General features: G+C 31.2%; 1 protein-coding gene and 2 long non-coding RNA genes across 9 annotated transcripts in view; 2 read left to right on the forward strand and 1 right to left on the reverse strand.

The window, feature by feature from the left end:
• The first annotated feature begins 41 nt into the window (after positions 1 to 41).
• Positions 42 to 825, forward strand: LOC105148067 (uncharacterized). Its single transcript, XR_015548505.1, has 2 exons — positions 42 to 190; positions 264 to 825. It is a non-coding gene; the product is annotated as an uncharacterized LOC105148067 (long non-coding RNA).
• LOC105148069 (uncharacterized) lies at positions 381 to 2471 on the reverse strand. The gene is made up of 2 exons (XR_015548504.1): positions 2358 to 2471; positions 381 to 2267 (listed from the first exon to the last, which is right to left on the reverse strand). It is a non-coding gene; the product is annotated as an uncharacterized LOC105148069 (long non-coding RNA).
• Positions 2383 to 12869, forward strand: part of LOC105148068 (uncharacterized) — a 52451-nt gene continuing 41964 nt past the window's right edge. For 4 of the 7 annotated variants that reach the window (XR_846373.2, XR_846374.2, XM_011059561.2 and 1 more), the window contains exon 1: positions 10730 to 11206. Coding sequence is in view for 5 of the 7 variants with exons in the window: in XM_011059561.2 (XP_011057863.1) it covers positions 10997 to 11206 (210 nt within the window). In the remaining 2 variants the exon portion in view is untranslated. Of the gene's footprint in view, positions 2519 to 5839; positions 7119 to 10654; positions 11207 to 12869 lie in introns of those variants that run through there. The other 3 variants (XM_011059560.2, XM_087416906.1, XM_011059563.2) reach the window with 3 other exon arrangements.

The following is a 12869-nucleotide window of genomic DNA, read 5'->3' on the forward strand; positions in this document are numbered from 1 at the left end:
TCGCAGCGTGGACTCCAATCAGTGATCTGGGTTAGAACACTACAGCGTCTTAGCCCCTCTACTTTCCTCTATTTTCTCTCAACAATGCACAGCAAACGAAAGATCGCGAAAATTCTTTTACTGTAGTGCCACATTCTCTCGCTGTTTCGCTCGCTTGGAGAAAAGTGGAAGGGAGGTTAACAAACGCTAGGTTTGTCACGTATGTTCTACCATAATTCCTACTCACTCTAACGTCTATGTAACAAGTGTGTTTGAGTGAATAGGAGCTACGGTTGGAGGAAATAGGAGCATGCGACATCCTGCTGTGTTGCTTAGAAGTCCCGGAATCGAAATTCCATCACAGCAGGGAGTCAGGGAGAGATTATGGAGACATCAGAATAAGTGTGAACTATAAATTCATATTTTTACCATTAAAATACAGAAAAAATTGCATTATAATTATAATATGTATAATCGATAGTATCGCTTTCAGGATTGCATAAAATAATTATTTTTAAAGAAGCTCAAAATTAAGGCTCGGCAGAAAAGAGATTAATTTTGAATAAAGACTCTCTAAAGAGATGTCAACAATTTGAAGTCATCAGAAGTCTCCAATTTGAACGCTATCAATGTTCATTCTATCTTTGTTTTACGTTTAATGAATGATTATTATGAGCATTTATAGCATAAGCCATGAGCGTCCAAATTAAACGCAGCTGAAATTTATATGACTAAATTAAATAAAACTAAAGTTCTGTGCACTAACTTAAAAGTAAAATGCAAATATTTAGAATTATAAAATACAGATTTTACTTAACAGTATAATAAAATACATTGAGGATTTTATGTTTCAATCTATTAGGTGTTGGAATTAATTCGTAGCGTTTTTAATGAAAGAATGTTATTTATTTCACATGAGCATTAAAAAATACATTAATGAAAGTACTTCCCATCACTTGTAAAACGCTACGAATTAATTCCAACACCTAATATTTTTATGTCTGTAATTTATATTAAACATATTTTTACATCAATTTATGTACGACGGCTTTAACATGCATTAATGCGCACTAAGTGCATCCAATCAAATTCGCTATAATTTACACAATACTGTTCCCAATTAGTAAACTAACGTCATTTGTCGTTATTCTGACGTCAAAATGACATTTACGTATGATGATATTTGACGTCAATTGTCGATAAATATCTACTTGCTACTTAGCTTATATGGTACATACATATTTTAATTTTAACATAATGTGAACATTTAAAAAATAGACTAAAAGCTCTATGTCATATGGTTATGTTATAGAATAGATATGATGTTTGATGAACTTCCTCAATATTTATATGATTAATAATGATACTTGTATTAACAATTAATGATTTTCTTATTTTTTAAGTATTGTACAACATAAAAATGTCATTAATATCATTCTACTTAAAATTTATAATTGTTTCCTTTATGTATATAACTTTGATCGGATAGATTATATTATCTGTTTGTGTAATTGTTAAATTCGTCAATATTGGGCGCATTTAATAGTTTACTTTGCAATTGTTAGAAATTTACTTTGTAGAGATAGGACTATTCCTCTAGATCTAAAAATATAATCTAATCAGCACAAAAGCGCTGATTTCTATTATTATTTATTATATAGAGCCTCTCTACCGAAAAGTACTTTGAAATTTCTGATTATTAAAATTTTGCAAGTAATTATATACATAAATATATCAAATATTTCCGAGTACCATTTTTTTTTAAATAAAATAAAATTTACATTACTACCATATATTTATATATTATTAATCTAAAAATTTTTAATTTTTTGTTAAAATCAAATTCAGTTTTTTTGTCAATCGACGTTAGCGAGTAACAAATGCATTCTCATAATCATTTAATTTTCGTTTATTCCTGTTTGTTCAAATATGAAATTGTTCCGGACGCGCCACGCCATATTCGCCGCGCGTCTTCGGCATCAACTCTCATTGATCTTCAGAACGCGTTTGCGCGCGTCGACCATCAAGCGGCTGTATAACAATTGTACGCGCTACGGCCAATGAGGGGTCGCGATTTTCTGGTTGCGTTGAGGTCTCGTGGCCGCCCGCTGTCGCCGGTGTCGCGTCCCATCGTTGTTTTCTTTCATAAATTCTTCTCCCTAGTCCGGTGCGAGCGCCGTTCATGGTAGACATTGTTACCGTTGTCGTCGTCATCAGCATCATCATTGTCGTCTTTGTTGACGCCGCCACTATCGCTACTGCTGCTGTCAGCGTCACTGTCGTCGTTGCTAGCGAGATTACCAAAGAAGCTCAACGTTACGATCCCGACCATCGACGCTTATCATCACCGCAGCAACAGCGGTGAAAGCAATCCTTACCCTTTCTCTTTCTCTCTCTTTCTGCCTTCCTTTCCTTCCCTTCTCACCCCTCCTTTCTCTTTCTCGCCACTATGATTCCGTACTCCACGTGTTTGTCTTTTGGGGGCCATCGTGACACCCGCCACTGGGTAATCATGTATGACGAAATCAATTCCTACTCGGTGAGTCGTTTAAATATCATGCAGCACAAATATCCAAAAATATATCCGCAGATATCTATTTTACATTCATGTTTAAAGATATTTTTATTCAAACCTGCTTGAAAATGTTAAATGTATATATGTATATATGTTTACAATTTACATTTTCGCTTTTTGACGAATAACTCAACTTGGAGAAATCGAATGTCATGAATGAATTGTTTGTTCATGTACTTATATGTGTATGAAATATTAAAAAAAAATGGTTTAAGATTTAGAGAAAGTTAACACTTGTCATATTGAGTAAAAAATTCTAAAAAAAAACTAACAAAAAGGCTTGTAAATAACTTCTCTTTATCCATTTTGATGAATTTTTGGAAATGTAGCATAAATCAAAATAAAGGAACAATTGTGCGTTAAATCTTTTGAAAATGTTATATTTATATAAATATTTACTATTTTTGAAAATTTAAAGTTTTTACAATCAATATAAAGCTTATATTCAAAGAAAAATCGCCGTGATATCTTATCCTAGTCATAAGGCTAAATATCCAACACAAATTTATTTCTTCTTGAAATATATTATTAAGTATCAAAAGCTAAGCGTCATAAGACATAGTAGTGTCTCTAAATTCTAGTGTCGCTAAATTCACGCATAACGAAATTAGCGTGGAATCGCAGCGAGATATAATTAATATAATTAATTATACATATATATTTACACGAGATAAGTGGTTTTAACATTTTTATATTTCAGCAACGGTTAAACCAATTCAGTTTTAACTAGTCTCAATTGATGGTCTCAATAGATAGTTGTAAATTATATAAGGAAAGTATTTTTAATTTTCCGGTTCATGAACAGCGATGTCATAATGCTAAATTTAAACATGTAAATTTAAAAAAAATGTCTTTGTCATTAAATAAATTTTCATGACTTTCCTTTTCCTGACCTCAGGAAGCAATATCAAGCATTAACAGTGCTCATAGTACCCGTTTTTTGATAGATTTCTTTAATTTTAAGATATCATTTGAATAACGATAATTGCATTTGCTCGAGTTCCACAGTAAACTAATCAGCGTCTTCACGTTTTTTCGGATCAAATCTATTCGCGTATTGTTTGTACTTTTTGCATCTTCGCTTTCTCTCTCTTCAATGCCAGAATATATATTTATCTCATTTTAAGTGCAAAAGTTTTTTCAGAATTTCAAGCAACACGAACAAATATAAAGTCTCTTTTCTGTGGCTGAACTGTAGTATACACTTTTGGAACTTAAAACAAGATAGATATATGCTTGATATTTGGCGAAAGTGAGAAAGAGAATTCTAACGCAGCTAATGCAGGAATATAAAACATCTACATATCTGATATTGCACTTCTCGACCGGCTTCTGATCTTTCGATTCCACTGTATTTCGCAAGTCGCACACGATGAGCATCACGGAATTTCCATACTTTTTTCCATTATCACTTTATGACATTTCGCATTGATCATATCACTGAAATATAAAAAAAAATGCGAAATACTTTCCATTCTACCGTAAATTCGGAATAACGATAAATATCTATCTTTCTGATGACTAACTCACGTGCCGTGTGCTTTTATGTTACATTCGTTGCACTTCATCTATCAAGCACTACGTGTTCACTGGACTGATAACCTGTTATGATGTATCGGTTAGAAGAACGAATTGATAGAATGAAAACGAAAATTGAAAAACGAACGACTTGTTGAGAATTAACGAAGACAAAAGACGCGGTCTTGTTTTTTTAATTCACTTCTCGCGTGTGCTATTGGTGCTCGTCTGTGAGCATGCGCGAGGATTTTTAAATCCCGCCAAATTTAAGTGCGAGAACTATTTATAAAAATTATTAAGCGAACAATTTTCTAATTTGTAATATCTTTAAGAATTTATACTGACTATGAGTATCAGAGATGAAGGAATTGCTACAGTGTATAATATCACAAGAAAAGATAGAAATATCTTTCAATCTCTTATACTTACGGAATACTTAGTGGAATTATATTAATTATAACATCATGGAAAAGAAGCTATTATTTTAGCTATTATGCATTTGAACAATGAAATGTTTTCGGTTATGTTTATATGGTTAAAGATTCAAAATAATCTCTAATCATAAATCATTAACTTTGCTTTTTAACGTTAAAACTTTACTTTTAATGCGATGAATATGAAATTTTACATAAAATAGAAGGCGAAATACTAACGCAGATATTCTTTCTAGAATATCACGAATATCGATTCTACAAATTGAAGCTTTAAGTAGCAATAATGAAATCTTAATAATTATAATGATTTATTCTTATAACACATGTTAATATGACTCATGGAAAATAGATTACATTTACATAACACTCTTAATCGAGTTTATGAAACTGGCCAATCACAGTGGTTCTGTTCTTCTGAGAAACAGCTATGATTGGCTAATTTCATAACTACAGATGTTATTAAACCCGATTAAGCGTGTCATAGGCATTAGCCTTTCATCAATGTAAAAAAAGGACTATTATTAAAAAAATTTTTTCTCCAAAAATTGAAATTACTTTATTTAAATCTTTATGAAAAAGGATTATTAAATCTATGTAAATTGCAATTAGAAAAATAAAGTGCTGAAAAATAATCGCATTTAGTAGGTAAAACAGATGCGACTCCAAGATCCTTCTAAAAAAAAATCTATGTGACCTTTTTCGATTGATATTGATAAGTGAGAACGAATTAAAAATTAATTTCCCCAGTAAATAGCTTCTACTAGAAATCATATATAATTAATAGTATGATCAAATAATTAATGTATCAACTGAAAACACTGACAAATGAATCTATTCTTTCTTAAATTATAACATCAATACTATATGAGTTGAAACAGATGAAAGAACCATACTAGATAAGAACAGATGAGAGAAACAGATAATATTATATTTTTAAAAAGAGCAAATTTTTCTAATTAATCGTTTTACGATCTAAGCTTTTTTAAGCTGATTCAGAAACCCATCGACAATGAATCAACTACTTTCATACGAATTCATGTACTTGTATAATGTGTATTTTTCATAACTTGTGAACAAATATGATATACTTGTTTAAACATTTTGTTGATTTCTCGAAAAGATTTGATTTAGACATTCATAAGTTTTTATCTCCTCTCCTTTTCTTCCCTCTTTTCTTTCTCTCTCTCTCTCTCTCTCTCTCTCTCTCTCTCTCTCTCTCATTCCTCCTCTGTATTTCTTTATATATACAATATATGTATATATATATATATATATATTGCAAAAAGAATATATATATATATATATATATCCTCCGAAGGAATATATATATATTCCTAGGAATTGCAAAAGGAATGTAAATTATGTCACGACACTTAATTTCTAAATTTCTCACAAAAATTCTTTAAAACACTGCTCACAATAGAAATCTTTTTAAATGTCATTTATACTACTGTCGCTTTCGTAATTTTGCAAAATCTCATAAGACAGTGAGATAAATGTGTTTCCATCTGTCTTACAAAAACAAAAAGGAGCATGCAAATTTGCTCCAGGAAAATGAGCTGTTGACAGGGTGCGCCTGTCTGTCTATCCATATGTAAATGCCGTGCGTACATCGCGCACATTTACCCTACGTTGTGTTTCACGAGAGTAGGGAGAGATCTGTTATTGATCCTTTCTCCTCGTGCGCTCCTCGGGTTCCCTCCCTTTCTACGCGGCAATGGCAGAACGTCGTTCGCCAGCTTTTCGCGGCAAGAGCTCGCAGCGTAGTGAGTGCCTCTCTCGTTTGGAAGCCTTTGTCGTATATTGACGACATCGGGCGGCTGAGGGAGAGATCGCCGGGAAGTAACGTGGCTGCGCGACGAACAGGGCCAAAGCACAGGATACGAAGATAGCCGAGCACGACCGAGGTCGCGAGCGTCGACCGAATGAGTCTCTCTCTCCCTCTCTCTATTTCTCTCTCTCTCTCTCTCTTTCTACTTGTCAGCGCTCGGGTCCAGTACTTCAGTACGTGCACAGCGGCCGGCCGGCGTGCATAGTTGTTGATAGTAGTGTCGTGTGTTCTTGAAATCGAGCGCTTTTTTCGCGCGAAATCGCTCCTCTGCCGTGGTTATTTTTACCAATGTCCGTACGAAACGAGAGCTAAACTCGACGATCAGACGACGTCGTCTTTGTGCTCCGAACGGCGCCGGGCCTCAGGGCCCGGTCGCTCTCGTTTCCACTTAGGTCGACTCCGGGAAGCATGCGATTATGGAGCTTGCAGGCTCCCGGGGACAAACCGGCTGCGATGTCTGCACGGGCGTTACCCTTCGACGGCAGTTTCCCTCGTGTAATTATCGTCGCGAGTCGCACGACGAAAGTCAGTACTTCCTCAAATCAACGAAGGTATATTCTCGAGAAAAGAGAGAGGAAGCAAGAGATAGAATACAAGAGAGAGAAAGAAGGAAACACACAAAGCATCATCGTGTCGAAGGGTCAAACTGTGCCAAGATAGCATTACGAGACAAATAAAAAATCCTGACCAGAGAGCTTCAGCAAAAAAAAAAAATCAAGAAAAATACTCATTTGATTGATTGTCATATGAGATTAATTGAGAAGAATTGCCTAAATTCTTGGTTAGCACAGAGTATCCATAGACATCGTTCTTTGATAATTTGCAAATTGCGCTACAATCATGTTTATGCAGGGCGTAGTTATGGGTGGTATAGTGGGAGTTAATCGTGGACAGAGGAAGAAAGGAAAAGAGTATAAGAGGGAGATAGATAAATATAGTGAGAAGGAGGGGAGGAATAGCAGGGAAGGAAGGAAGGAGGAGAGAAAAGCGCGAGAACGGAGAGGGAAGAAGGAGAGGGAGGGAAAAGTGAGAGAGGAAGAGAGAGAGAAAGAGAGAAGGAAGGAGACGAACTGTAGAAGTTTACTGTAATCGGTTTCTAACGACTTCGTGAAAGATATGTTTAGGAAATGATAGGACTCCAAGGATACAACTCAAATGAATAGTGATGAAGACGAAACAATCCCCATCATGAAATAAATTCAAATCAATCAATATAAAAAGACACGCCACGTTATATCACTTTATGCGCCAATCCGAATAGTACAAAGCTATGGAGTATTTCATATACAGGATGATTCAGAATGAGTGTAACAAACTTCGACAGATTGTTTGGAAAGTCAGTCTTAATAAGAAAAAAAAATATCATAAGAATATAGATATTATTCTCATTTTACATATTTACATACATATACATAATGACAGAAGTTTTAAAGTTTTACTGTTATCATAGTAAAATTACGTTTATAAGAATTGAACTGTAAATAAATGATATTAATAAATTCTCCTGTTTTAATTTCTCAAAGATTACTTCTTATCATTTACGTGATTTTACTACGAAAGTAAAATTTCAAAACTTATAATTACGTAAATATTGAGAGTAAGACTTATATTCATACATTTTTTATTCAGAATGCCTCTCAAACAATCTGTCAGAATTTGTTGTGACAATATCAAATACTTGTTTTGAATCACTCTGTGATACATGTTTACGTATTATAAATTTAATAATAATACCTATTAAATTTGAATAATCTCCTTTAAGGGTGTTCGAATGTTTAGGAAATTACTTATGTACTATAGTACACTATACAGTACACTACATGATACATATTTGGTTGTATGCTATTACATAATACAGCTTCACAAATTTAATCCATAAAACATACACACTATGTATACGATATCACGTATTTGTAACTCATAATTATTTATACATGCGCGCGTATATTTATATTATATAGAGATGTGTAGTAAATTATAATGAAATAATATTGATAGTTACAAAAAAAATATATACACACATATATATATATAATATATATATATATATATATATATATATATATATAAATTATGCTGTCTTAATTTAAAAATAATTATATTACAAATACGTAATATCTATTGTAAATATATTCAACTATTATCAGTACATTAGATCGAATGAACGAAACAATAATTTTTCTTATGATTATGATATTATCTCTACTTGATTTTGTCATCAATTCTCCATTATTATGCTAAGTTCGAAATTCTATGTGACTCTATTATTTTTGATAAGATATGAATAACAAACAATCCCAATATTCTGTAATAAAGAAAAAATAAAAATATGGGATAAACAGCATTTTTTCTATGTTGCACAACCGATCTTGATTTCGATAATGAAAATCTTCCTCATCTTACAAAACAATAATTTTAAACATATAAAAGTATTCTTTCAACAAATTATAAAAAGTAATTTTCGCATTCGAGTATTCTTTTTTTGTAGCATGGTATTCGCGTAATAACTACAATCTTCATGATTGAGATATTAACGGTTATCTCTTTCGCTCTCTTCCTTTCTTTTCTCCTCTCCACTCTGTCTCGATCTCTCTGCCTCTCTTGAAAATCACTAAAACTTGTGAAACTTTTTAGTTCGTGCTTATTAGAAGAGATGCAAATAAAATTCTTAGGAATAGTTTTTTATTGAATTATATGATTGTCATAAGATATTGTTACTTTCGCAAAAGTAATATTTTTTACAAGTTCGTTTTCTTATTAGAATTATAAATACAGATTTTAATATGTTTATTATAATTTTGACATTTAATTTTTTTATTAAATATTTCCTTTATTACAGTTTTCACATATAGTTTATTATTTAATTTGTTACTAGTTAAATTATTATTAATCTTACTGCCTAATATTTGTTACAATTTTCTTTATTAAATATTTTTACATTTTCACGTATTTTATTTGACGCAAAATAAAAAACAAATTTATTTTTTTCTTTCTTTCTCCTTTTGTAAATAAACTGATTTATTTCTCAATTTTTTGTTATTATTTAATTAAATTATTCAATTTAAATTTTATCATATCATTATCATATTAGACTATAATTTTTTCCTATAATTTTCATGAACGTATATTAATATATAGTATATATAGTGCATTTTGCACAAAGCACATAGCTATAGAGAAACAACAGGTCATCTCTCATATATTGTTTCTAGTAAAGAGATGGGAATGATTGGTTACTATTTATTTCACTTTTTAGACACGGCATGTATTGCTGTATGCAAAAGCTATCTTTCTCTTATGTCTGTACATTATTCTTAGAACGTACGTATATATTAATTGCCAGTTATTGCATAATTCCTTTTGTATTAGAGGCGTATTGAGATATAATAACCATTTTTTACTCATGTTAAAAAAAATATGAATAGTCAGGGAAAAAATTATTTATTCAAGAGTATAACTATTGTTCTCTTGTGCATTAGATTTTTCAACGTCATCTTAAAAGATGACTTTGATGAAATATATAGCAATGGATGAAATATATACCAAAAAAAAAATATAAATATTTTTTTAACTTTATAATTCATTTTTATCTAAAAAAATGATGGTCTAAAAGAACGTTAAAACAATATAAAGATGGCAGCTTCTGTTCCAAATAAATAATTTTTTATTGTATTTGTTTCAATATAGAGCCTCATATCCATAGAGGATAAACGATAATGTTTTGTCAAAGAAGGTGACGAATATTTTTTTTTTATAAAATAGTTAAGAGTTAATCAAATTGGATATACCAAACATTTGTTATAATATGTTATAACTAGTTTCTAACATTATTAGAAATATCAACATATTTCTTGAAAAATTATCTCTTAGAAAAATTACGCGAATAAATTACTACTAAATAAAGAAGAAAATACTAAATATAATTACTATTAAAATAAAGAAGATGATGAAAGTCCAAATATCTTCTCAATGTAAAGAATAATATTTTAAAAGTCAAATAATTTCAGAATTCCATGTTTTACACAAAAATATAAGATTAATCTAAAAAATAGACATAGTAAAAAATGATTGATACTTCTAATGTTAAGATGCATTATGTTATTATATACAAAAATAGCTTTATTCTCTCTCTCTTTCCGATTCCTCTAATATTACATTTAAGACTTAAAATATTCTAAAAAAGCTTTGGGCTCCAAGTGTGATATATTATACTCTACTCTTTTTTCTTTTTTTTTATTTCTCGCTTCCTGTAGCATTCGCAATTTCTCGAGTTACTGTCCAATCTTCTATGATCTTTGCATCAATTGCATCGCGTAGATGACACGCGCTGCCATCGTAGCGTTGTGTTGAGAGTGCAAATTTTTGTGGAGTAAAAAAAAATAGATGCAATAGGCATTGACAAGTACGAGTTTGACGAGAATTGGGAGTACAAAAGTGTGCGTAGAAAAGCGTGCTTCGGAGGGGACGCAATGACGCGAGGAAGAAACATATGAAGAGGAGATGAAGAAAGGATTTGGCGAAGTAAAGTAGAAAAAGTGCGAGAGCAGCGGCAGATACACGAAACTGGCGACCCAAGCACGTGACAGCGGCTCCCGTGGGTCTCGGACCCGCCGCCGAGCCAATGGTGGGTCGCTCTCCAGCCGGGGCAGCACCACAGAGATGCAATGCGGTCTGTGCGCCGTCGTCGCTGGTCTGTTCCGCCGGGCTATGTGTATTGCAGGCAGTCGACGCGGCTCCGGAGAATCCTGTTATCAGGAACTGGCCACGGATATGCAGGAGCGACGACCCTCGCAGGTGGAAGATGCAGAAATTGAGCTCATTAAAGCAAGCGAAATCGTGAAGAGAGTGAAAAACGTTCAAGCGGAAGAGGTGAGATTAGACACGACTGTTTATAAAAAATCGGCATGTGTCATAATTTATTATAAGTGTAATTTATGTATATGTACTGCGAAATTTAAATGTGTTAAAAAAAAAATTATTTGCGTCTAATTAAAAAAAAATATAATAGCAGTTATAAATGCAATGAATGCACATTGTTTAACGGATATTAATATTAAAGTTAACAATACAATTGTTGCACACTAAAAAAAGAATACGGATATGTGTATACATCACTTGATATTTCTATTTTATAATTCATCTCAAACATTTATTTGCTGCAATATTGTAATCGGCGTTAAAACTAAAATACTTTGATTTGTAAATTTTTATATAATCTTTATATAATCTCATTTACATGCATTTACAAGGCATCTAGTAAGTAACTCGCCTTTCTTGGATAGATAGAACGAATTAAATTGAATTAAAAAATTCTGTATCGATTTTACGATTGTCGCAATAAAAAATTAATTAATCAAGATCTGCGAACGAGTGTGCATTTACATGATTCAGCAACGAGTAAAACGCGGGACAAGATGGGAGGAGAGCGCGCGTCTATCGTAAATGGTACATAACATATTCTTTGTTGCTGATACATGTTTATAGATTGTTACTAATCAATTTTCAGTAATTATTGCGAAAATCACAAAATGATAGAAGATTTTTCTATTTAGTGTAAGTTCTGTCTGCTCACGAAAGGCGTTACATTTAATAATCAGACACTTTGTGCGTGTTATGTATTATGTTATTATACACATACAGAAATTTTTTTACTATATTTACAAATAGATATTTACACATGTATAAATATAGATTTTACAATTATATCAAAATATATATTTACAAATATTTACAAATACAAACTCAAATAAAACATACAACTATATTGCATTTTTCATTTACATTATGTAATATTTTTAATATTAAAACATGTTAATATATCAACAAGAATTAATTTTATAATAAAAACAATTCTTTATTTTTAATTTGGAGCAACTATAATTACTTTTGAAGAAAAATCTAGAATAAACGATAAAATTGTAAAATATTCTTGAAATTGTAACATATATATTAAAACATCGAAAAATATTAATATCAATTTGATATCAGTTTAATATTTTCCTCTCAATTTATTCTTGTGTAATAAAATACATCTTAATTTTTTAAGTTGTACGTAACATTTTAAAATTTAACTTTTTTAATTTTTAAATTTAATTTCAAGTTAAAATAAAAATTTTAAACTAAATAAAAAATTTTGCAAATGATTAATTTATTATTATATTACAATGAAACGTGCATTATAGAATAATTTATTACTTTTAGCAGGATTTTCGATAAACTACTCTTTTTCTTGAATTTTTTGAAAAAATAATTAAAAAAATATTTTTTAATTACATCTGAACATTTTTAAATCTATGTGTTCATCTATATAATACATATTATGGTGAAATTGATTTAAAGCCATAGTCTTCTTTTTCTTCCTTCCTTTTCCTCTTTTTCTTCCCGTTCTTTCCATCTCTTTTTTCCCACATATGATATTTTGATAAGCATTATACTTTAAGCTGCCTTGATTATAGTTTCAAATTTATTAATTAATTTTACGATAGTTAGGCATGGAGAATCATGCTATTGATTAAAAAAATATCTTATAAAG

The sequence above is a fragment of the Acromyrmex echinatior genome, chromosome 2 (genome assembly GCF_024713525.1).
Source record: "Acromyrmex echinatior isolate Ae372 chromosome 2, ASM2471352v2, whole genome shotgun sequence".
In the NCBI taxonomy this organism is placed as follows: domain Eukaryota; kingdom Metazoa; phylum Arthropoda; class Insecta; order Hymenoptera; family Formicidae; genus Acromyrmex; species Acromyrmex echinatior.